This window comes from Xyrauchen texanus, chromosome 39 (assembly GCF_025860055.1).
Source record: "Xyrauchen texanus isolate HMW12.3.18 chromosome 39, RBS_HiC_50CHRs, whole genome shotgun sequence".
In the NCBI taxonomy this organism is placed as follows: Eukaryota; Metazoa; Chordata; class Actinopteri; order Cypriniformes; family Catostomidae; genus Xyrauchen; species Xyrauchen texanus.
In genome coordinates, this window is record NC_068314.1 from 16,851,499 (window position 1) to 16,879,085 (window position 27,587).

At 39.0% G+C, this 27,587-nt stretch overlaps 1 protein-coding gene across 2 annotated transcripts in view; it reads right to left on the reverse strand.

Moving 5' to 3' along the window:
* Positions 1 to 26,482, reverse strand: part of draxina (dorsal inhibitory axon guidance protein a) — a 44,818-nt gene extending 18,336 nt beyond the window's left edge. For both annotated transcript variants that reach the window (XM_052111321.1, XM_052111320.1), the window contains exons 1-3: positions 26,349 to 26,482; positions 2,966 to 3,458; positions 1,771 to 1,970 (exon numbers count right to left, since the gene is read on the reverse strand). In XM_052111321.1, coding sequence (XP_051967281.1) covers positions 1,771 to 1,970; positions 2,966 to 3,440 — 675 coding nt within the window. In that variant the 5' untranslated portion in view covers positions 3,441 to 3,458; positions 26,349 to 26,482. The remainder of the gene's footprint in view (positions 1 to 1,770; positions 1,971 to 2,965; positions 3,459 to 26,348) is intronic.
* Between the last annotated feature and the right edge of the window lie 1,105 nt (positions 26,483 to 27,587).

A 27,587-nucleotide genomic window follows, 5' to 3' on the forward strand; every position in this document is an offset into this window, starting at 1 on the left:
TGTGCCTATGAAAAGACTTTCCTTTTGAAATGATGTCACCAAACCCTCTTATTTCTCCCCTCTAACAACCTGTCATATAGATACTTTTTATGATCCAATGAATTACTGATACATAAAAAATCAAGTCCCGCACAAATTTGTTTTAAAATTTGTAACTATTGATTTTGAATGATGCTGTATCCACGCAGCTAGGTGTCACTGTAAGTCAAAAATGGCTTGCTCAAAAAAGTTACTGAGGTAAATATTGGAGCTAGTACAGCGCGCTATGTAGGTTGATCAGATTCAGTGTTCAGTTTTCAGATTAGGACTGCTTTCTTCCCTGGTTTTATCTACTAAACAAACAGCAAAGACACAGACCACATCGCAATAAGGAGAGTAAAGAGAAAAGGCGCAAGGTTTACCGTAATTTGAAGAGGACTTGTGTTTACCACTTGACACAAGCATGCAGAGAGGTAAAAGTTCCCAGACTAGCTAAATATGATATTTATTTAAAAATATATTATATAAGTATTATATGCACATACTTTTGTAAATGAGAATATATTTATGTATTTTGAGTTTTAATGAGCTAGCAATTTTTCCCTGATGAAAAAGGCATGTATAAAAGTAAATGTAGTTTATAATATTTGTTTAACCATCATAATAAAATCACAAAGAGACACTAAACAAGTTGTCACATACTAAAGCCATTACACCAGCCTGCGTGAGAATGGTTGAGTATGGTTAGCTAACCGGGCTGCTAATTTGAGGCAAGAATGGTTTATAATTATGCCGTGCCAAACCGTGCTTCAGTGGAAATGCTACTGTAACCATTTCGACTGTGCTCAGAATCGTTCGTCCCGATGGTGGAAAAATGGCTTATGTAACCATATAGCTACTTTTATTCAACAAAGACTGTTGCATTGTGTGTTGATTCTCATACAGAGCAGACAGAAAACAAGAAAAGTAGTGAATGTCAAGATAACAGCAAAGGAGCTCTGATGCAGTATTTCATTGACAGAAAACCAAAGCATTCAACCAAAGCACTTCTTTTGCTCCCTTTCAAGCATTGGCCTTTCCTTCAGATTAGACAAATTGTTTTTTATTAATATCTGTATTCTGGAATATCCATGCCACTCAAGAGAATTATAAAGAAAGCATACACTAGTAAAAAGATATCTAGGGTGGAGGATGGAAGAGAACAGATGGCTGTGAGAAAGAGGAGCAGGAGGATAGGCGAGCAACATCTCACCCCACACATGAGCTGGTGACAGCTCCCCTCCTCCATCTCCTCCCTAGAGCTGAGGGAGCTGGGTAATTTTATTCGAGTACGATCCAGCCCCAGGCGGCACTTAGCAATAAGCATGGAACCGAAGCACAGGTAAATAAATCTGTGTGATAAAGCACTGCACACCACGAGGATGTCAAGTCCCTCTGCTACTGGCTTTAAACAGACTTCAGTATCTATATCTGCCAAGATGTGCAGTTTAAATGAAGATGTTCATTTTGAGATCTTACAACAAAATGACAGAACGGAAAAAGACTCGGGGCAGTTTCACGTAAGATGACAGCCAAATGGCCAAGAGTCATGCAATTGACTGACAAATTCTAGCAATAATATCAGGGTGGTGAGAGGCAGGTGTGCAACCAAGATACTGACAAACTCATCTGTCTTTTTCCTCCCAACAAATGCCACTGTAGAACATAACGTAAGCAGTCTAGTGTATACTAAACAACATTAGCAACACAATAGACCTTCATTTTCAAAGATGCTTATGCTTGCTCGGGTACCTGGGGTTTGGTGGAGGCTGGGGCCAGAGTTGGGAGATTCTCATTGATTGCCGTGGTTACCAAAATGCGTGAGACAGGGGAGGGAGCGTCAGTGGGTGGGGCAGTGTCATGATTGGGCAGGGAGGTGTAGGAAACATCCTCAAATGCATCCATGTCCTTCAACAATGAGCCTAATTGTGGTTCAGAGTCATAGGAAACCCCTAGAAGAGAAAGAGGGTGAGAGCATAGTTAGTTTTGATTACATTGATGATGAGGATATACAGTAGTTGGCCTGGGTAACACCTCAAATGGCTTTGTTCCTACTGTAGGATTTTTTTTTTTATGAAATCCAATTTTTTAGATTGACTGTTCAAACTGCAGGTTTTCTGTGGATGGATCGGATATTTTCAGACTGCAGTCACTTTTGCTAGCACAACCACATTAGCTGTCACAGTAATGATGCAAACTTGCATCACTGTGCATGTTCATCATGCAAGAGAGTTTAGCAATGTATGTTTTGTCATTGTTTATAATTTTCATGAAGGCAGTATCCAAATGTTAACACATTCGTCACAGACAACAGCTTAAAAAATGGGAGAGGTGGTGTGTTTACAACTGTCCCATTTAAGCTGGGACATCCCATATTTTTGGCGAAAATACAGTGTCCCATTCGGGATGCCTATTGTCCTGTATTTTAGTGGACAGTGAAACATTGTTTGTGTCCCATTTTGAAGCATAAATGGATCGGACAGCGAGACTCTTGTAGGGGACCCCCATCCTGTATTGAAAAACTAAAAATGCTCAAGCGTCCCTTATTCACGTGAGACATTTAATACCTTATCACGTGGTGGCTCACAGCCTGTATTTTCATTGGTCTGGCAAAAAAATAAAAAATTATTTCTTCATAATCTTTTATCAGAATAACTTGGTCTGTCTCTGAAATTACTTTCCACTAACATTAATTTGACTGCGTGGCTATCGATTAAAGAATAGTTTGCCCAAAAATGATAATTCTCTCATTATTTACTTCGCCCTTATGCCATCTGAAACTGCAGATTTATGCAGAACACAAAAGAAGATTTTTTTAAAGGATTTTATATGTCTCTTTGTCTAGCTTTGCTTGCAAAAATATATAAGCTACTATATGTACTGCAATAGTTAACCTGTCATTGTCTAAGCAATCCAGGTTTAAAAATGGTGGCCTGATCTCTTGTACCTTTAGCTCGGCCTTTGTCTCTTCTGCCTCCCTGCTTCCTGTGTTCAGTCAGATGCCCGTGACTATGTCTCCTGCCTTTACGCGTAAACTCTCCCTCTGTTGGATAATTTCCCCGCTGCATATGAGCAGGAATTCTGACCTCATCATGACCCCCTGTCCCCATCCAGTCCCCAGGCCCCAACTCCAGCCTTACAGGCCTCAAACCCTTTAAACTCTGCCCTTCATCCTCCGGCTGGGACACAGGCCTCCGGGAGAGCAGCCCAGCACTATCCCCATCTTCACGTGACCCTTGTCTCCTACGGTGGTTGCCGTGAGGAAGTACCCTCTCAGGGTCTTGCATGGAGTCAGTGATGGAGGTGGAGGACCGGATCAGACTCCACTTGCCATTTGCAGATGGGGTCTCAGAGCCATCTGAGGTTTCAAACAGGGTGATGAGGAGCAGGGATAAGAGAAAACCCCAGCCAGGAGCCTCCATCTTCAAACACAGTGCCTCCTGCAGAATACGGTCATATTAGATTAATTAGAAACAGAAAATGAAATGATAGATGGACAGACAGACAGAAAGACCGGCCGACCATGTTTTCAGAACTCCAGCCATCTTGAAGCTATTGGATGTTATGACTTGGTTTTTATGACCAATATGCCCTGATAACAAGATTTATGTTTTTTATATACATTTATAAAGTTACCTTAGTTTTATTTTCATTAAAACTGAAGATATGACAAACCTTCAAAAGGAATTTTCTGCTAAAACACTGGCTAGAGGTTTAAATCAGGACACCTCAAACAATTTTTTTTCCCACAAACATTAATATTTAAATAATGGCTTTGCTTTTACATAAAAAAAACAACAACAGCTCAAAGGCAATCTAAATGTGTTGACAAAACTTGCCAGACTAAATGTTATGTTTGCATCCCTACTGTGCCAAGAAAAAGAGAATCCAAAGGAAGACTCTTTCCTCAGGTGGCACATCAAAGTGAAGCTGATGAAGAGGTTCTCACCATGCATCTCACCATGCAAATCAGTGACACGGGTTTCACTTTGATCATCCGGGGTATCCTCTTATCCTCAGATGCTCTCCTCAGTAAATTTATCCTCTTGACTGTCTTTTTGTCCCTGAAAGCTGCTCACACTGACTAGAAACAGCAGCAGACCTCTATCCATGTATTCGCACAGAGTGGATCCAGAGCCACTGATATAAACCTGTTACAATAACTCTTTATCTATTATCCAGCTTTCTTTTCAACAACTATTCATGTCATATTTGTAACGATGGACTGAAGCGACAGGTGTTTATGCTGCTTTCACTGAAAGTCACTTTAAAGGCAAGTCAGTCCACTCTGTGGCCATCTTTGGAACGCTCCAGGGCAGCTATTTGAGATATAAGCGGCAAGAAAGTACAGCTCCTATCTACTTGAATGGAGAAAGACCGAAATCCACAATACGGTTGGTCAAGATCATGACCGAAGAACATATTTCAAATCAGCAGTAGAATCTGACACACAGGTATTAAATGTGTGCTTCTTTAGCTAAGATCACGCTAAAAAAATGCTATTTTTCAGGCGGGTCCAGCTAATAAGCATGCACGTTCTTGTGTTGACAGAGACGCAATGTCTGTATCTAATAGGTGATTGGCTCTTTTACTTATAAGGCCAGACTTCCTTTTCTAGGTCTGCCATATTGGGCATTCCAATTTCTTTCAGTCATTTAAATACCAGTAGTCCATCTTGGGCTAAATAGTCTTTGTTTTATTCCCATAACATTGACCATAAGCCTATGATTGGCATAGTCCACAGCAATCCATTTTGCAATTGAGTTTGTCAATCTGTCTGACGTAGACTTATGAGATGGTCTCACGGTGTCTCACTTTGGTTGTAATCTTGTCCTATTAAATTTCAGCATCTTTTTAACAGTTTAAAACTTTGAAAAACATGCCTCGAGTTTCCTTCATTCTGTTTGCGCTCCATCTAGCTGTATCTGAACACAAGAATGCATCCTGTTGTGAGGCTTATTTTGTGCTCCTGCTCTTAGTAAGTGTGGTTCATTGCCTGTTGGCTACAGCTGGAGTTGCGCTTAGTGCCCCCCGCTGACTGCTTCTTGCAAAAACAAAGTTTGTCCTTAAGGCCCGAATTTCTTCATTTGTATGAAATTTCTTTATTAGGGATTGTGTTTTATTAAAAAGAAAAAAAACGTAATTTTATTTATTTTAATTAGCAATTATTTTACTTTGTTGAATTAGTGAATTAGTGCAAAAAAGCTTCCTGTTTTTGTAGGGAAGTAAAAAGAGAGAAATATGAAATTGTCCATCTCGTGCATTTTATTCCGATCAAAAATCACTTGAAAGCACATCACATCATAATAACGATTTCCAAACTTGTAATTAGGAACTTCTCATGAGGACTATTAGATGTTTTAGGCCTATTCACTTCCACATAAAACTATTTATAAACTGAGCAAATGCTGTACCTACAAATCACATTTCTGAACTGGAATATCTTGTACATCTTGTAAATTTTTTCAGAAAATGAACCAGATATACCCCATTACTGACATAATTTACTTTGGTTGGCTTAAGAAATTCCAATTCCAGTGTAAGCTTCCATTACAGCTTCCAAGAGCCCCAAAAGTGTTTTGCCTCCCTTAAGTAAAATTATCAGTCGAGAAAATTGCCCCATTGCTTTTGTGGCTAATTTTGTGCAAATTAAGAAGGTAAAACTCAGATTGCAGCTCCTTCTCTAACCATTACTGACTTTTAATTGGTATCTCATTGCTGTGATTCAGGTAATGAATCAAATTGATTGTAATAAAGTAGAATTAAATGAGAAAAAGGATCTGGTGTTTAGGATCTGGTGTTTAGAGAGTTTGATATGTGGTGGTTTATATTTCACATATACACATACTTGAGATTGTATGACATATTAGGAAAATCACATAATCCCAGTTATCTGATAACAGGAGTGAGGTATCTCACTATGGGAAAATGATTTGGGCAGTTGACAGACCAATCACAGCAGTGATAATGGAGTCCCACCTCTCTTATAAAAAACACTGCCATGGGTCCCTTCTTCATTTTCCGCATATCTCTTCTCCATGGAACTGTGAGGAGGGAAGTGTGGGAGGGAAGAATACATTACTTCTGTCATCAGAGAACTGGCGTTACGCGAGTAACCTAAACCTCTTTCTAACATCTGTTCGGTATCTCACTTTGGGATATAGCAACAGCATTATTGCAGATATGCTGTCCGAAACAGACCAGTCAACTGGCTTGTAGTGTCCAATGCACAAGCACACAATTCAATTCCCAAAGAATGGATAGGGGAAAACAAAGAACACACTTGTGATTTATTTCACTTGTGCACTTGAGTTATTATTGTTGTATTTTGTTCATTGTAATGAGGTTCATTTGTGGAGACAAGGTGGAAACAGGAAACGTGACTTCAACTCAAACAGGTAAACTTTTATTTCCTAACTTATGAATTAAACAATTATGAATTTATGAACAATTATTAATTATGAATTTAAATCAGTCAGGGCATGTGTGTGTCAAATACAAATTAAAATAGATTTATTGGCATGACATACAGTAAGTACATATTGCCAAAGCATTACAAGAAAAACAAATAGGTGAATACAGTAAAATGGACATGAAAAGTAAGATAAAACAAAACAAGAAAAAACAAAGGAAACAACGACATTTTGTAATTGTGCTTGATATATACAGTAAAATGTAAATAAATGACTAAAATGATAATAATAATAAATAACAGTAGCTCAACTAAACTGCTAAAACAGGTGCTGGATGTATTTTCATTTCGTAGTTTGTGGCATTTGTTAATGTGATCGGCCACTAAGTGTGAAGTGGGTCCTTCACAAGCAAGATTTTCGGGAAAGAGGGAATAAAACTCATGGATAATTTGTTGTAATTTTATATATAATGAATCTCTGAGGTGTGAGTATTTTCCACAGTGAAGGAGGAAGTGTACTTCTGTCTCTATTTCTCCTCAAGTACAATGGACACATGTTCAATCTTCTTTAGGTTGCCATGTCTTTTTATGCTTTCCTATTTCAATGGCCAGTTGGTGGTCTATATTTGGTATTTCTGACCAAGAACAGATATTCAGCAAGTCTATACCCTTTGTTGAGTTGAAGGTAATGTTGTAGGTGACTTTGTGTTTTTGTTTGTTCCCTCCAATATTCCATGTATAAATCGCTTTGGAGATTCATTATTTCTTTAATTCTTATTAGTTTTTTTTTTGTTGATTTTGGGTGCTTTGTGAGTTGTGACACTAATAGTCAAAGATGACTTTGTGGATTGAGTTCTTGTGTTTTCAGTGCTTTATAATGAAGAGTATCTTTAGAACTAGAGTTTAAGTGAATCCAAAACTTTAACAGTCTTTCATTAATATTTAAGTTGAGAGGTAGACAGCCGAGTTCTGCTCTACATGCCTTATTGGGTTTCTTTCTGTGGACAAGCATTATGGGTGTAATTATATAATGGAAACCAGACGTCACTTCAATATAAAGCAATGGGGAGTATGACACAAATATCTTTGTCCAAATTCTGATGTTTATTTTGAATAATTTTATTTTTATGTCATGCATTGCTCTTTTGTAATCAGTGTTTTAATTGCCATATTAAAATTTCCAGAGGGGGTTAAAACAAGTCCTAGGTAAGTATATTGTGAAGTATGTTGAAGTGTGGTATAATTTAAAGTACATTTTTATTTTTGTTCCAGATTTCTTTTCTTTTTTTCCTGAAATATCATAAATTTTAGTTCCTCTTCTGTCACTCACTCGACGTTGTGAGAGCCCGAAAACCTCCCATTCTTTGAGAAAAGGCCAATGAGAATTGGTGAGTGGAATTTGCATACCACTCCCCCGGACATACGGGTATAAAAGGAGCTGGAAAGCCCACTCGATTCAGATTTTCTCTTTGGAGCCAAGCGGTTGTACTATCAGCGAGCTGAATACTACTGCTGTTCCATTCACCTCTTAAGAAGCTTATGCTGTTGGATATATGGCGCATTTCTGTGCGCAGGATGAATCTTCGATCGCTGCATCAGAGAGCGCACTGGCAATGTTGGACGGTGATGACTCAACTGGTTTGCCAACTTTATGTCTGAGACTGACGCAGAGCTGACTGCCATGCTTGCTCGGGCCGCCGCGAGCATCGGGTTGGACTGGAACCCTCCACCTGAGCGCTCACGGCTTGATGATTGGTTCATGCTCACAGCCAAGCCCCCGTCTCTCGGGCCAGCATGAGGACCCAGAAGGCTTCTAAGCGCCCCTGAGATGGATGACGGACAAGGGAACCAGGAACACCTGGGGAATACAATCAGGGGAAAACCAATAATGAAAGGAAACTACAAAGGACTACAAAACTAACAGAAAACAGAAACGGGGAACTAAACAAGAATTTCAACATAAAAGTCATGGCAAAAAAAACAGGAAATGTGACCCCTCTTTAAGGTGTGGATTCCAGATGCTCCATAATAGAAATAGGTTGTCCATGGGGTGTGGAGGAAAGGTGGAAACAGGCAGTTCAAGGGGGCACAACGGGCAAGGGGAGCAAAGGAACAAGGAAAATTCAGGGAGACTTGAGACCAAGGCAGAGCCGGAGGAATGGAGAGCCAGGGCGACACTGCAGGCTCAGAGGACCAAGCTGGATCCAGAGGTTCAGAGGAGACCTGAGCAGATCAGGGGGGTGGCCAGTAGACCAAAGATACCTGGGCAGATCAGGCGGACAGCCAGGAGACCAAGGAGACCAGAGCAGATCAGGCGCACGATTAGGAGACCAAGGAAACCAGAGCAGATCAGGTGGATAGCCAGGAGACAAAGGAGACCAGAGCAGATCAGGTGGACGGCCAGGATGCTGACAATTTGTGAGGTAGGGTCTTCAACTTGGAGACAGGGGCCATGTAAGGCTTCAAGACAGGGGCCGCTTGAGGCTTGGAGCAAGGAGCCATGGAAGGCTTGGAATAAGGAGCTGTGGAGGCTTAGTGTAAGGAGCCGTGGAAGGCTTGGAGCAAGGAGCCATGGAAGGCTTGGAATAAGGAGCCATGGAGGCTTAGTGTAAGGAGCCGTGGAAGGCTTGGAGCAAGGAGCCGTGGAAGGCTTGGACAAGGGAGCAGAAGATGCAGGTTTTGGCCTGGGTTTCCCACCATAATCCACTGTGTAAAGGGATCTGCAAAGTTCCAGAGGCTTCTCCACCTATTCGCAGAGCGGCCAGTGAGGATCAGCAAGAGGCATAAGTTCCTTCAGTGCACTATTCAGACTGGCCTGGAAGAAAACCACCAGTGAGAGGTCTGGATAGGGCACTAAATTTGCTAGCTCTAAAAACTCATGGACGTGATCCTCAACTGGACGGTCCCCTTACTTCAGAAGCAAAATTCTGACAGCTGCTAGATCCATATTTGGTCAGTCTTTCTGTGACAAGGCAGGCGAGGAATGAGTATCTAAACGCAGCTTTAATAACACAAAAATAAACATAGTAACTCAGAATATAAGGGAACCAAAACACAGGGAACAAGCAATACATGAGAGCATCAAACAACACATGCAAAGACTGACAAAGAAACCAGGGGAAACAAGGGCTTAAATACACAAGGGCAAACAAGGCAATGAGGAACACCTGAGGAAAACAATCAGAGCAAAACCAATCATGAAAAAAACTACAAGGACTACATAACTAACAGGAAACAGGAACAGGGAATTAACCTTGATGGCAGAAAAGGTTCTGCATTTCTCAAAAAGTTCCTGAAGAAAACAAAAACATCTGCCACAATGTGTCTGTGTGCAGACCACTGCTCAAACACACCCCATTTTCAATGCTAGAAATACTGCCAGTAACTCCAGAAAGTTTATGTGGACGTTTTGTGGTGACGCAAGCCAAACGCAATTGATTTCTGCCTTTGCACACTGTGCCTCAACCTGTGAATGATGTATCTGTTGTCACCCATTTCCTTAGAGAGACCACCTCCAAAAGGCCAAGAGCGTGCATTCCCTCTGACGTCACACTCTTTCTGCGGTTGAGGTGCCACCAGGGACACAAGTGTTGCGCTACTATCCAATGCTAAACCTCTGTCATTCGCAGAAGTCCCAATCGAATTTCTGATACCATCAAGTCCATCAGACCCAATAGCCATAGACACAGCCTGAATGAGACTTTTTTCCCTTCCGAAAGAGGGAAATCAATCTCTAACAGAAACACTCAATATAGATTGGTCAGTTTAATCTGAGACCCAGATATATTATGTACCGTAAGGGCGCCAGACAGCTCTTTGCCTCATTTATATTGTAACCAAGGCTCTCCAAATGAGGCACCAGTGCTCTCATATCTGTCTCCACTTGCTGCTGTGATGGAGTGGAGAGGAGTAGATCATCCAGATAAACAGATATTCTGAGGCCCATTAATCTCAGCAGTGTTAGTGCTGTCTCCACACATTTGCTGAAGACCCACAGCCTGGATCACAGAGATTTTTATTTTTGTCACACACGTTTTTGTACAAACTGTTATCCTCTCTTGAGTGCTTTTGACTCACTCCATGTCCTGAATTGAACCACTTGTTCTCTTAAAAAAGGGCTTTTGGTTAAACTGGGGCAACCAGGAAGTCTATCTTCTCCGTTTCAGACAGGCTAGACAGACCCAGCCAAAGAGCCAGTTCACCCACAACGGCAACCCATGCTGAGATCCACAATGATGCAGATCTCTGCACATTTTAATAAGATCCAACTCTCTGCGCTGTCTGGTCGGGAAGGGGGATTAACAGGGAGAATCGTGCCCTCCACATCCTCCTCCTCGTCATCCAAAAGACGATCCTCGTCATAATCCTCCCCTTCCACCTGTTTTCCCAGCAGAAGGGGATGACTTCAAAGAGGAGAGGAAGGTCCGTTTTTTTTGGCAGAGAAAATGGACAGCAGAGAAAAACTGGGATGCCTATTATTTGTGGCTGCAACACGTACCCTTCTTTCCAAAACTCGCAACATGTATCAAGAGCAGAGCAGCAAAACTTGGGATTAGTGAGTGTGGCTTTTGCATGTCTGACCCCCAGACAGGCAGTACACAATGGGTGGGAATCTTTTGGAGAAATATCGATCCACACGCACACGGACGGGAGGGATGCTTTTCCTTCGCTCCACCGCTTAAAGAGCTCAGTCATCATGACAGAGACTTGAATATAAAATAATGCTAATCAAGTTCACCATGACATTCCAATTGTTTGAGTGAGACTCTCCTAAATATGTGACTAGACCGGCCAATCCTTCATACAACCACAATGTGCTGGAGAGTAAAAAGCTATGGCAGCTTTTTATATAATTAAGACAACAGAATAAATATTTACCCTGACCTTTGAGTGGTCTTTCAACTGACAGAAGTGGTTTCATTGGTGCTTCCAGGATCGAACATGCCTGAGGCTTTTTCCCGTAGTGAGATACCAAATGGATGTTAGAAAAAGAACACAAATTCACTCAGGACTCAATTCAGTCCTCGGTAGTGTTTCTTTTGTGTAGTTAATGGTGGAGTACATCGGTTTAAGCAATGGTCATTAGCATTACCATTAGCATTGTGCTTCAAGTCATCTTGACAAATACCTACTTATGAGTTCAGACATTTTAATATTCTCTTTGTACAGAGTTTGATTATGTATTTCCTCTTTAAAGCTTAAGTGTGTAACTTTTTCTATGTTGAAATACTTTATCTTATCCCAGCATAAAATGCAGAAACAAATATAAGTAAACCATTCGTTAGTTGATTTTCTCAAAAACTATAAAAACTGTAGCTCTGTGACGCTATCAGAACATCGCTATTTGTTTGAGTGGCCCGTCAACTAATGGTAAGAGTTTTCGGTAGTACCATCTGTTTGTTTCATTAATGGCAGATGGGAAGAGTATTCGTGAAAGCTGTTTGAAATTTGGGGACACTAGTAAATAGCCTACTTCAGCCTTAATTTAGCAGGGTAAATCTACAAATCTTTTTTCCTCACTTCATGTTCATTATTTAATGTTTAAGATGATATAACTGTGCTATTATATACATCACTGTATAACCCTGGCATTAATAATAATAATAATAAAATATATAAATCTAGCAAACTAGTCAATGTGATTTCAAATGCAGCCGCTGAAGCAGTGACATTTGACACCTTTTTCTCTTCTGACTGCCATAATCCATCTCCCTCTAAAGTATTTTATCCTCTTTAGGGAAGTTGTGTACACGTAATAAGAGATTTTCCTTTTGCTGTTGGAGCAAAAGGGAACATTGCAACAATATTTGCTATGGTCTCTCGTGTATATATCCCATGTTATATTTTACTTCCAATTTCCAGAAATCCTTCTAAAATCCAGACCTGTCACTGTGCTTTCAAGTGAATGAAAATCAACACATTGGACAATTTCTTTTTTTTCTCTCTCTCTTCTTCACTACCAGACAAAGGCAGGATGCTTTTAGCACTAATGGAACAAAAGAGCAAAGCATTGTTCTTACAGTTTGAGACCGAATTAAACATAAATCCAATCTTTTTTGTTGTAGTTGTTTTTTAAAGGGTATACTCCGGGTTTAATAAGTGAAGATCAGTTGACAGAATTTGTGACAATGTTGATTACCACAAAAATAATTCAGACTCTTTTTCTTATAAAAAAAAATAAAATAATCAAATGGTTACAGTGTAGCACTTACAATGGAAGAGAACGGGGACACTTTTTTGAGGGTTTAAAAGCAAAAATGTTAAGCATATAATGTAAATATAAAATTTATTATTTTAGCTGCATAGTTCTTTTAATCATCACATTTTTATGTTGTTTCAGTGTTTACAGCATTACGTCATCATTGTCAACGAAGTTGTAAAACTGCATCTAATTTTATACAGAAAAGGTTCCTGCTCTGTTTTTTTCACACTAAAATCATGTTAACATGCATATTATTTGTCTTTTGGCTATACTTTTAAACTGAGTATTTTAACATTTACGGATTGTCCCCAATCCCCATTCACTTCCATTGTAAGTGTAATGTAAGTGGCCACATTCACAGTGCTGTTACTCAATGATTTTGTAACAATTGTTTTGAACCTGCATATTCCATCAAAGCACATCAATGGTTGTGTTACTTTGTAAATGTAGTGTACGCATGTTTTGGCATTGTTTGTGCTCGTGTTAGCAATTCTATTAGCATTAGTATAAATTACTGTTTTATAGATCTATTGCTCGTGCTTTTATGGGCTTAGGGTTGTATTTGCATTGTGTTGATGTCAGCATTAGCATGGTTAGGTCTCTCTGAGGCTTTCCCTGATGTGGCCAGAGGTAGTTCATCACCCTGGCAATCCGGTGGGAATGGGGTATTGAGCTAAAGTAAGTGTGTGGGTCGATAGCTGGATAAGCCTTATCACGATACAAAAATGCATCTCACACCCTGCATTGATTGTTGTGTAGGGTTGCTAAACAGGGGGGTTACTTCGGGCTATTTAAGAGCTCGACCACAAAGGCTAAGTGAAGGAAATTGCATATGAGGCTGGGGAGCAAAACTGCTGCCAGAGGAAATTTGTATAGAGATTGCAGGGGCTTCATTTGAGAATACACGCTGACTGTTTTTGGAGTTGTTGCAGTGAATTCTACGTACTGTGTGCTTTTCAAAACCTAGGAGAGAGTTTGGAGAGACTGCTGAGCTTTAGACTTCACACAATTGCTGGTCTCTATTCAGTATGAGCACTCCCCTGTAGACTTTGTGTGTTTGTTAGTATCTCTCATTTACCACACAAAAACAACATTCTTTAACTGAAGGAATACCAGTGTCTGCAAAGCAGTAAAAAAAATTTAATTTAGGCAAGTTCAGTTTTAGGCTTTTTCTGCATAAATGAATGGCTGCAACAGACCAGCTTTACAATTTTCATGACATTCAACACACGTCTTGTTTTCCGTCGGCTGTGCATGAGAATCAACTCATAGTCACTGTGCAGTGTAAAGGTGATGATAAATGGATAAATATATACAAAGAATGCAAGACCAATCACAGTTTAGTATGCAAATAGATGTAAGGAAGAAGACCAAACCCCATTTAATGTTGTGATGGCATTTTCGCTGTCAGTAATATTTTGAATTCTGAACATTCAATGTAAGTTAATGGAAGATTTTCAAAGTCTTAAATTTCTTATAAAGTATGAAGTTTAAAAAAAAACTAAAATAGATAGAACACCTAACACCTTGTCCTAACCAGATGCCATGTGATAAGATTCCAGGGACAGACTGTCCACACTGAGCACAATAATGCTGTGTGATGTGACACAATTACAGCCAACCAAAACATATTTGATGCTTAATGTACTGTTATGAGAAGCTGGATTTTGGACCAATGAGAGTTAACAGTGGATGGGGCTGCCTGCCGTCGCAACGCAGAAATAAAAACCAAGCACATCATTATAAGATACGACGAAGGCGATTGTTATCGAGAGGGAAACCACATCCACCACACCACAAATATTGAAATTGATATTCAAGTGATACGTTTTTATCAAATCCACTATTACTTTCACATTCTTCTTTTGTTTTTGGAGATACACATTCTATGGGAATATTGCCACCTACTGGGCTGGGAGGGGAATTTCTAGTAACAAAGGACAAAAATATTTATCTGTTTCTCACCCACACCTATCATATCGCTTCTGATGATATAGATTTAGCCACTGGATTACTTTTATGCTGCCTTTATATGCATTTTGGAGCATCAAGATTTTGGTACCCTTTCACTTTTGCTGTAATATTTTTCTAAAAATCTTTGTGTTCAGCAGAAGAAGTCATTGTAACGCATTTGAAGAACAGATGAAGATGAGGCAAGATGACGAAGATGATGTAGAACCAAAGTGCAGTTTAATTACATAAAATGAAATCCAAAAACATGAAAGTAGCAAAACAAAACATAAACATGAACTTCACAAAACCGTGAACTACAAGCAAAAACAACATTACAAATTAAATAATCACAATAATCGACAAGAAAAAAAAGGCAAACATGAGGGCTACAAATACACTGACATAACCAATAACAAGGCTGAACTACTAACAAGATAACAAGACAATGAACACATACCAATGACATAACAAAACTGATAATAAGGCTAATAAACGAAGTGTTTAAAAAAACGTAACATCGGGAGCTGGGGGTTGGGGGGTTTGAGGGAATGGTAAACCTGGACCTTGGGGCAGGGGCAGGCATGAACTTTGAGGCGGGGGACACCAAGAGACCCAACAGGACTGGAGACCATGGCGGAACAGGCATTGCAACACAAGACCAGGGCTGAGTGGGCAGAGGGCCCTGTACAGATGGCCCAAGTGTCTTGGCGAAGCAGGTGGAGGGCCTAGAGACCAGCATGGACCAGGAGACCAGGGCAGTTCAGGCAAATTGGCAAGAGACCACAGTGAATCCGGCAGACATAGAGCATGGCCTGGCGAGGAGGACCTGAGCTGTGGAGCGTGGCCTGGGAAGACAGACTTGAGCTGTGGAGCAGGGCCTGATAAGACAGATGTGAGCCATGGGGCAGGGACTGATGAGGCAGCGTGGTATGATGAGGCAGCATGGTATGAAGAGGCAGCGTGGTATGAAGAGGCAGTGTGGTATGAAGAGGCAGTGTGGTATGAAGAGGCAGCGTGGTATGAAGAGGCAGCGTGGTATGAAGAGGCAGCGTGGTATGAAGAGGCAGCGTGGTATGAAGAGGCAGCGTGGTATGCTATACTTTCAGGGGGTGGAGCCCCTTGGCTTGGCATGGCAGGTGTGACAACATGACTTGGCATGGCAGGCGTGGTAAGATGGCTTGGCGAGGCAGGCGTGGCAACATGGCTTGGCGAGGCAGGCGTGGCAACATGGCTTGGCGAGGCAGACATGATGGCCTAGACTTCAGGCACTGGCTCTGGGATGGATGAGGATTCAGGCACTGGCTCTGGGACAGATGTGGTTTCAGGCTCAGGCTCTGGGATGGAGCAGACGTGGATGCTGGCTTGTGGCCATGGCAGGTGTGGGCGCTGGTTCATGGTCTGTGGCAGGCGTGGAAATACAAGAAAACAAGAGAAGACAAGACTAATGAACATGATAACAAGACAATGACTAAAAAACCAATGAGAACAAAAACACATGAAACATGAGGGTCACGTGACAAGACAAGGAAGTCACATGAAACAGGAACTAAATTTCAAAATAAAAGGACATGACAACATTAAAGAGAACAAAAACACACAAACACGTGACAGTCATACACATCTGGGATGGCATGAGGAAGTAAATGATGCAAGTATTGCATCTAAATAGGAAGTATTTTCATTTTTGGGTGAAAAAAAGCTTTAAAGGGGTCATATAATGGTACATGCACTTTTTCAAGTTGATTGTACTGAAATGTGTGTTGGCTGTGCCTGTACACAACCATCCTATTATGATAAAAATCCATCCAGTGTTTTTGTTTTAATCTCCTTATATATTTTCCCCAGCCTCAAATCGAGCCGTTCGACCGTGTGACATCACACGGTCGGACGCCCCTCCCAGGATTGTTGATTGACAGCAGTGTTTCAACACAGACCCGCCCTCGCTCGTGAATGAGCTGTCAATCATAGTCCGTCATCATTGTTGATACACTGGAGCAGAATGGCGCCTAAGCGATTGTGGTGTTCTGTTCTTCGGTGTAATAACGAACACAGCAGTCATTTTGATGTTCCTAAATCTGAACCGCTGAAGACGCAGTGGCAGAGTTTTGTTTACGATGGGAATATTCCCCACGAGCAACGTCAATGCATTCATGTTTGCGCGAATCATTTTTCACCAGACTGCTTTATAAACGAGGGTCAGTATAAAGCTGGTTTTGCTAAGAAGCTGCTGCTGAAAAAAGATTCGGTACCAACTATTTATATTCCCTCTGCACCTCCAGAAGAAGTAAGTGTAACGTTTTATTAACCTTTATATTAATCTTTGCAAATCGCTTGCACGCTTCACAATGAATGTGGCTAATGTTTACACTCAGGGTACATTACGGCATGTTTTCCATAACGTTACGACGTTCTAAATATAATTCATAATCCCACGTTTATAATGAACAACGCGTTATGGTTATTGTGTTATTAAAAACTGTGTACGCATGTGTTACAGTTAACATGGTAACACTAAGTTACACCTGGTTTACTTGTATGTTACTGATTAAGAAGTAATGTCAAAAAAACAGTTATACGGAGAATAACTCCAGAACGGAGGGGCGGGGTGACCAAAGCTCATTATCATTTAAAGTCATATGCTCTGAAATGGCGTGCTGAAAACAGAGCTGTTTTTGAGCAGGTAAAATTAGTGTTTTCTTAAAATACTAATGAGAATTTTTAATAAAAGTATATTACAAAGTTTTCATTTAGACCCTAAAGATTCATATTAACTTGTACAAAAATGGCATTATATGACCCCTTTAAAGTGAGTGTGCTGACCATAAGATGACAAGAGAGGAGAGATTTTGAGGGGGGTGGGAACCTGTATCCAATGCATGATTTATAAAGATGCTGGGCTGTGCAAAATCAATAATACAGCAATTGGCTAAGAAATGTTGCCTATTTGTTCCATGTATGATGGCTGTTTATCATTATGTGATTTCAATTTTTAAAATGCCTTGGTCAGAACAAAAGACTAGATATCCAAAGTGTTCTCAAAACATCATGAAGCTGAGAAATACACTGCTTATAAATTCTAGAATAAATTCAGATTTAGACTTTGATGGTAAGAAAAATATACTACAAACAGATTTTCCATTTTATGCTAATAGTTTGCATGGGTCTTATTCACTAGTATTTTGGAAAGAGTTCTTTCATATGCGTGCAGAAAAGGTTCTCCCGCAAAATTTCCTCTGGAGGTTTGTATGCTCATAAATTTGTTCTTATCATCATTCTAATGTTGATGAATCTGGAAATTCAAACTGAGGGAACATGTGCCCGAAGTTATTAGCATAATACACGCCCAACCCATCTCCATATAAGGGCTTTCTGCACAACCTAAGAGGCAGTGCAGTGCTTCCCCATGCAAAATTCACCTGAACCATGCTAGGATGACCGACCTGAGTGCAATGGTGTAGCCAAGGGTGGGTCTGGGAACACCCAGTATAGTGGATATTATTCTTTAACTTCAAATATATATTCATAAAGTAGTTTAAATATGCATTAATTCTGATTTCTGAAAGTGTTAAATGAACTGTGTGATTGTGCCGCTTCTCTGTTGTTGAGGAACATTTTTTAAATATTTTTTTTTATTGAAAACTTGTCCCATCCATTTTTATTAAGGCACACCCAAGAGTAATTTCCTAGCAACAACCTTGCCTGAGTGGATTTTAATGTGTTGCTATGCGATTGCTAAGGTATTCTGTGTGGTTGCTAGGATGTTGGAAGGTGGTCAAAAGAGCCCACACCCATGTTTATGAGATTCTGCTCACTATATGTGGCTTGGACTTTCATTCAATGTATGACTATGGTATTAATTAATTTAATTATTTATTATTTTTCACAACCATTTATTTTTTTTGCACCTTTTAGAAAAGCAATAGCATGACTTTCCTCAAGTCGCATGATCATTCATTTCTGAAGCACAAGTGGTACAGGAAGACTCATGCACCAAAGTTTTTGCATGTCCATGGTACAGAAATAAGCACCACAAACTTCTAGATGTTCATATTTTAAAATGCGCAGACAGAATTTTCGATTGCCTTGTAATTTCCAACCCCTTTGACAGAAACAATCAAATGTGTCTTCTGATAAGACATTCTAATAACCAAAAATCCTCTATACTATAAAAGTAGAAAAATCACAAAAGCCTGGCTCTATGTCAGACACGTTTGTCTGAGATTCAACACACAGTGCAGTCAAATAACAAACAGAGATCCCCATAGATTCATACAGTACTGATTCTGGCATCTGTAGAGTAACAACAGGCAAACTAGATTTATATATGATGTTCAGCAAAGGGTCACAGCATGGAGCGGAGTTTGTTGCCAGAAATTCTGTGAAAGTAAATGAGTCCCAGTCTCAGACAGAAAATGAAAGTAAGGCAGACAGAGAGAGAAAGACAGCGAGGTGGTGGAGTTACCACACAGAGGGTATGTGTGAGCACAACATGGTTTTCAGACACTTCAGATCCTACTTCTGTGTGAATAACTGATAAAAGCCTCCACAAGCAACTTGGGTGATATTGTGCAGAAGTTTAAAAGGGATGTGGGGGCTCACTAATGAACTCTGTGACATCTCAAGAGGAGGGATGGAGCCTCCACTGTGAGGTCTTCAACATCTCCTCCTGCTGAGATCTGGGGCTCCGTAAGCCATCTGTTGCACCCCTGCTACCTCCAGAAAGCAGAAGAACAAAAAAGCTTTTCAAAAGGGATGAAAGGACGAAGCCTTTTCTCTATCCATACTTCCTCATCTGGAAGATCCAAGGAGGTTAAAACTTTCCAAGAGTTTTCTGATGCTGAATGAGGTAATTATAGACAATTTACGGCGCTCTAAGAACTTTATCTCACTCATTACTAGCTAACACGGATTAGTTTCTATTCTGGGAAGCACATGTAGAACTACCTTAGTTTGAGTTTGCTTGAGTTAATATTTAGGAACAGGTTATGTTTGGCACATAGATCCATCAGTAGTGATGTAGAAGCATTTGGCTGGACGTCGAATGACATGAGGGGACAATGCCTATGGCAGAGGGTAGATTTCACACCCAACAAATCTGCCAGGCTGTAGAGACGAGTTTACCCATTGAGAAAGGTGCAGCACTATTGAGTACTGAGGAAGCTCAAAGACATAGCCTCTATTCCAAAACCTAGCAAACTGTGTTGCTCTCTACTGCCTACATAGGTGGGATGCTTCTGTTTATCCTGAAATGGAACCTCACAAGTGACCAATTTGAAATGCTCTGGGCTGCATTTCCCAAAAGCATCACAAGATTAAGTTGATCGTTGAGATCATTGGCACCAATGTCATCTTCATTTTAGTCTTACGATGCTTTTGATACGAAATGCCGCCCTGGGCAATCAAATCATGATTTCAGTCAAGATTGGTATTAGCATGTTTCTAAGCCAATGGCACAATATTCTAATAAGCATAAAAAAATATAGCACACACAAATATTAGGTAAACTGATTGGATTTTAATTAGATTGAACCATTTATATCAATACTTTCTAGTATTGAATAAATTAAATGCATATTTATAAAAATAAAAAAAACAAGTTCTAGTTAACCCTAACTCCTTTAAAAGTCTTATTTTGAGGCACAAATTCTCTGAGAGGGTTTCAGTGTGCCGGCAGACTGACTACATCACTACTAAATATGTACAATTTTAAAGCTAAAGAAGTATCTCTAAATTTATCCCCTTTAAAGCACAGCCATCAAAGTCATCCAAGCACATCTTCTGTAGCACATTCCCACTTTCATCAATTAATTTCAACACAATTAATTACAGTCTAACTTGAAATGGCCTGCTATGAGAAATGTTCCCATTTTTATCCATATTCCATACATGTTTTTTTGTACTAAAAAAGAAAGCACTATTGTACTTAGTACTAATATATATATATATATATATATATATATATATATATATATATATATATATATATATATATATATATATATATATATATATATATATATATATATATATATATATATATAGTACTATGTAAATGCAATAATTTTCTGAATAAAGGCTTTAAAGTTTTTTTAAATGTGACCGAACATTTTATAAATTTTTGTTTTTTTAAGTTCACACATTACAAGACAAACACTGCGTCTGCATTGCTAGCATTTAGGGATGCACAATTATGAAAAAAAATCATAATTGTCGATTATTGCCCTTGATATTGTAATCGCGATTATTAATGACGATTATTTGATGAAATTACTGTAATGTCACCAAGCAGACAATCACTTCCAAGTTCTTCAGAAAAGCAGGTTATGTGTTGCACTGCAGTTTCTTTCAAGTATTAATGTGGCAGGGCGGAGGGCAGGGCCGGGTCGTGATACTACACACCGGTCCTCCCTCCGCCCTGCCACAATTACATACTGTAATAATGTTTGTTAATGATGCTAAAGGTTATTATAAAAGTATATCTATGGTTTAAAGTGAAGAGAATTATGTAGGTTCTTTTTGAACTATTGACTAAACACATTTTCATTTCAGTCAATATGCCTGTGTGTCATGTATTCACATCCTCACACATTTAACACTTCCAAAGCCTGAAAAACATGACATAAAAATCAAAAACTACCATCAGACATGCAATATGTGCCTTTACTGCATAAATAATAAAATCTGACATATTCAATAGTCAAACTGAACAGCCGATTTAGATTGAAGTTACTTGCTGCATTTAAAATCCCATATTGTGATCATCATTAGATCATTTTTGGCCTCAAATCTGTCACAGTGGTTGCACTTTGGAAGGTAAGATCAGCCGGTTTGTGTGTTTGTGTGATTAGTTCAAATTTTAATATACTAACAGCAGTTGAGGTCAATAGGTATTTGTTTGAGCAGACAAGATAACACAGAAGATGGTCCGTGAAATATGACGAATAGGTCCAAAACATCCAAAACAAGATGAATTCAAAACAAGCCAATTTATAGCTGATTAATACATAAATACAACAGTTATTCTTTAATAAATTGTACACAAAAATCAAGCAAAGCAACAATATTCTAACTCTCCCTTTATATTGAGTGAAGCGGCCACTCACTGTTTGAGCCCTGCAGTTCAGCGCAAGCTCAATGACACAGTTCTGCAATCACAAATGTTCAAATAATAAATATAGCTGTTTAAAACACAAATCAGTTATTTAGACACTGTCTGTACCTTGATTATAACGTTTAAGTTGTTGCATTGCTCGTTTGAAGTTTGTTTACCCATGTTAAATAAAACGGCACGACATGCAACAAATTGAAAATAATAAAAAATTGCTCGACTTTGTTCTAAAGCTTCTTTTCGAGTGTCAGATGACTAATGTCCATGTGTCATCGCAAACAGAGATGAAACATACTGTAATCAAGCATCTGGATGTCAGACTATTTAAAACATGTGCAAAAGAATTGGTTGTAATGAATGATTGACTGTAGACTTACAACATCTCTGATTGGCCATTGCCGTTTCATTGCTTAACGCACACGTCTGGGACTGGTTAGAAATTCAACCGCTGCAAAAACACATTCTAAATAGAAACCATTAACGCAACAGGAGTAGACTTAAATTGAATAATCGTGACAAGCGTAATCGCCATTAGTTTTCTGATAAATTGTGCAGCCCTACTAGCACTTTGCCCGTTTCAGTCATCTTTTCTTTCTTTTTTGTGCTGTACCAAAGAAAGGCATAATTTCAATTTCTTTTCATTACTGATGTATGTGTAAAATGGCATGACATCAGCTGGCTAGCAAAAAGAAAATACACAAAATTATTTACTGTCCCAAGTAACCTCTCATTGTTTTTTCCCCCCTAGAATCTTAAAACAATGTTTTCTTCAAGAATTATAGCGATGCTCTTTTACATACAAAAACACTTCATATTGACCACTGCTTTCAAGGTCCAAAGAGGGAAAAAATGTATCATCAAAAGTAGTCCATACAACAATAAGCTTTTCTATGGACCCAGAATGCTTGGAATAAAATGTACAAGTCGTATGGACTACTGTTAGGATGTCTTTAAACTGAACCTTTAATAATGATTTATAGTATTTGTCCTTTTTGAAGCTTGACAGCTCCTGCTCAGTATAAACATTATTTTATGGAATAGAACTGCTTAAAATATCTATTTTTATGTTCCAAGAAAAAGTAACAGCATATGTGTTTTGAACAACATAAGGGTGAGTAAATGAGTGAGTAAAAGTACATTTTCCATTTTTAGGAGAACTACTCCTTTAACTGGTGGCTCATTCTCAAAATAAGTCTCTTTTAAAAGAAGACTGTTAGGAGATGCTGTAAACAATTCTGAATAAAATATATAAATAAATTATTGAGAAAATCTTGAATTTAGTGTTAATTCTATTTGCACAAAAAAATATATGACACTGTCCTTGCCACAACCTAAAATCTCAATTGAAGCCACAAGTCACAGGTCTCGTGTTCTAGTTTTAATCTGACGGTGAAAATGCTCTACTTTCGGTTATAGATCATTTTCTAAGACATTATCAAGTGAATTTTCAAAAAAGGTACTTCAGAAATGTACCAGATTACCACATTCATTCAATTCCTTATCAAAACACATTCCCTCTTTGTCTTAAACCTGATATGCTGAAAACAGCTCTGTTAATGTTTTCACATTCACAATTATTATATCCGAATCACGTACTGTACATGACATATTTTCAATTCAAAACAGCAAATTTCGCAAAATGGAAAATAGTTTGCACCTTTGGAAATTACATTTCAGTTGGTACATTTTAATCATAAAACAGTGGTCAAATATTGCATGTTTATTTATATACTTACATCTCACATGACACAAACGCTCTTAACCTGAACTGCTTGCTGATGTGTGCTGGATTAATCCATGAGGTTCCCACTTAGCATATTAAACTTGTTGGACTACCTGGTAAGTTCTGAAAATATGCGTGTCTACTTGATTCCAGCTATTGGTTGCACTTTACTATGAACCAAAAGTCATAGAAGCCTCCTGTCCTTTTCCAGAAGAGAAGGAGGAATACTCGTGGACTCGTGATTGAGTTTAAACACAAATTTCTAATCCAGCGGTCAAACTCGCACGAGCAATGCAAGGCGAAAATTATCTTCGCGTTGTATGTGAACGCACCATTAGCAGACTAATTAGCATGCTAAAATTTTACTTTTTTAAACCATTATTTTATTCCTGCAACAACTTAAATCACAATTATATAGCAGCACATAATGGACTGCAGCAGAACAGCAACAAGGATATCAATTATTTGTACATATCTAATTATAGGGAGGGGGGGGCCTTGTACCCCTCAGATTATATTGCGGTTATGGCCCTTTATGTCATTATTAAAATAAAACACTAATCTGTGTCTTGTGGGCATCCTAATTAATTATACAGGGCTTCATTAAGACAGACTTGTCAACCAGTAGTTCTGGTAACCCCCCCAACAAATCAATACTGAAAATATGTACTTTTGCACATCCCTAGACTGAATAAAAACTAAATACATTCCTTCAATGATAAAACTAAAACCCTATAATAATGATATCAAATGTATCATTACAAATGTCAAGCAAGAAAGATTATTGCTTTGTCACATAATTCATTTTTAATGGCTATGAAGCAGTCAAATATTGCGCTGTTGGCGAGTCGATGTTTATAAGCACATTACATGTTACTGAGATCAATCAGTGGGGTAAAACAAAAGCTATTGCTCTGGGAATCTGAGTTAACCTTTTTAATCTCAACACACATTACAATCTCACATGCAGACCACCAACATTATGAAAATCAAACAAAAGAATGCTTCAAATTATGGAAATAAACTCATATATACAAACGGGAGCAGCCATCTCTCTTCACAAACTGTTTCAGCAATTTCACACCACACATTGTTCGTTTTGGCAGCTCTAAATGTGTCAAGGACACAAACCTCGTAACAACAGCCGAAGTGTTAAAATTGCAATAAGGAGGGCCCATCTGCTGCCAAGAGAGCGGAGGAAGAGATAGGGAACTACCCTGTCTCTAGTGTGACTGCTTTAGGTACAACACATTTAGGGCTCCATGAAATATCACATTTCTCACCATTGTAACTGGCTCCCTGCAATGTGTCCTCTTATCTTCTAGCCTGGCAGAGACCTCCTCATCCTCACAGCAGGGGAACCTCCTTCATCCTGTCCCAAAAACACACCCTGACGCACAAGCTCACACTCTACAGTATGCCTGCAGTCTTTGTAAGCACTTTGAGAGGTATGAAGACAATAAGAAAGATTAACCTTGGAGAACAATCAACCATGAAAGCAGTCCACTCCACACTCAAACATTTCTCATGGGACAAGGCAGTTTCTGTACAAGCTAACTGTTGGAAAAGGCCAGTGGCTCATTTGTGGAGCAAAAAAGACCAGCTGGTGTCCCACAAAGACTGATCTCCAGTTAACCAGCAGGAGATCAAGGCAGGAGCACATATCACCCAAATGTCTTTATTGATCTCATTTGTGGTATCTTAATAGCCAAAGATATTAGAGGTGTTGTAGGGATGGTCTACATTTTGTCTGTCTGTTCTGTTTTTACAATCAGCCCCAGGCTAGAAAAAGCAGAATGTAATTTGGCTGTTGATGACTTCTTTGACAATCATTCACCATTGTTTGGAGGTATGATCGATTCATATTTTATACATTGCATTAATTTTTTGCAGCATGTCTCTCTAGAAGTAGAGCACGCTATTAATTACCAAGCATACATTAGTGTTTAAAACAATATTAGCTTTAAAATAGTTCCAGACACATTAAGTATGACCACAGGAAATGTACATAACACACTTTCTCAGCACAATTTCAAGGTGTGCACCAAGCTTACTGTACCTGCCATTTATTAATTTATTATTTATTAATTCTAGTACAAAACCTGCATCACAAATAATGTTCAGAAGTCCTAAACCACAGTTTTGCCCTACCGCTGGTGCAGAACAAAAAACAGAAAAATTACAACCCATGTTCATATGTCATAGGATTCTATTAGCAAATAAATTAAATATAGTTGTCTAATTATATGTTGAATTGACCAAATTAAGGTAGGCTATCCTTTGATCATTAAAGACCAAATTAACATATAATGATGAGTGGAGACAGAGAAAAATCTATATTAGGGATATAATTGAAATTCATGTTTAATTATATGCTTTCATAATGCCCCTATATAAAGACATCAAAACATCAAAAGCGTACACAGGACGCACACTCACACATTTGTATGCCTCTCAGCATCTTCAAGAGAGCAAAAAATACATTAAAAATAAAATATTTATAATAATAATAATGTGTATATAAAAAAATGGAAATAACGAGCAATTTTTATTTTTGCAATTACAAATTAAAGGTATAATCCAGAGTGTAACCCCCTCTACAAGGACTGTGCAGAGGGTGTATCCTGCATCCAACCGTGACCAAATGCGAATTGCTATGGTTAAGTTTTAAGATACAACTGTTATCGATACTGTCCAGACAACTCTCATTTTAAACTATTATTTTTTTAATTATAAAATTTTAAATAGATTGAAAAGGACGAAAATAAGAAATTAGAGGCAAAAGTTGTGTTCATATGTTAGCAAATAACCAAAGAACAACCCCAGCTTTTAGTACAAAGAGCTGTTTCAAATGTTTCCATCAAACCATTTTCTCAAACAACAACAATATTTAAAAAACATATATGAACATTAATAAGAGCAGAGGTCTTACCGTGTATTTGTCCGTTGAGCAGGAGACGCGTGAAGAAGCGGATCATAGGAGATGCCCTGGCTGCCTCGCTCTCTGAAATCTCTAGCGCGTGAGAGATAATTGGAGGCTCGAGCGCGCTCCCCGATGCGCGCGGCTGTAAGGGCTGATGTCAGTAAAGAGTTTACCTTTCTCATGAAAAAAACGACGAACGTTGCCTAGGAAATTAAAATGAGCTGGGGATCAGCAAAAAAAGATCGCGACACACCTCAGGACAAAAAAAAAGTCAAGAAAAATGTAATTACACGGGGTACAATTCTATTTGACCAGGGATCAGATTGAGCAACATACCTCACAAATTGAGGTAGTGCCTAACACGGGGAAGAACTTATGTTTTACTTCATTAGCTTTATACCTGGGAGAAAAATGGAGCCCCTAAAGTGTCCTTGGCAAATCATAATAGCTGAGAATAACCGATCACGTGCGCACGAAATACTTTTGCGTGCGCACGCGGAATTTTCGCGCGAGCACGAGAAACTTTCGCGTGCGCACGCGTTTCAATTTACGGTGTAGATATCCTAATTCTTATTTCCATAGTATGGAAAGCCAAGAGGTTCATAATTCACGTGTTTTGTATCGCCGTATTACGCCGGTTTCACACTGCACGCGTTAGCAGCGCGTAAGCAGCGCGTAAGCAGCGCGTATTCTTTTCAGCGCCCATGTTAACAGATTAGAGCATTTACACCGCACGCAGAGGCGGCGCGGCAGCGCGTAGCAGGAGCAGAGCAGGAGCAGCAGTGCCGCGATCGTTTCGGCGTCCTGTCTATTTTTGACGCGCGGCTTACGCTGAATTAAAGTGACAATGCATTGATCATGGCAAAAATACACAGCAGTTACCAAAAGCGCATTGATGATATCTATTGTGTTTTAAACAGTCAATCAAATGACCTTCATCAATTTAAAAAGATAACAAATGTCCAAAAACAAACTTGTTGCCCAAACTACAAAAACAAGTTTAAATAATTTATACTGCCAGTTTAGTTTAAGTTAGATTAATTTAATGTATAAATGTATATACACATAACTAATATATATATATATATATATATTGTCATAAGGATGTCATGCTGACAATCATAAACAAAAGCACGTGGTGTCACAGCCGGCATGGTCGAGTGCACCTGAAAATATAATAATGGACGACACTCGTCTCATTGTGGAGGTTGAGAAACGTTCAGTTATTTATGATCCACGAAATATGCT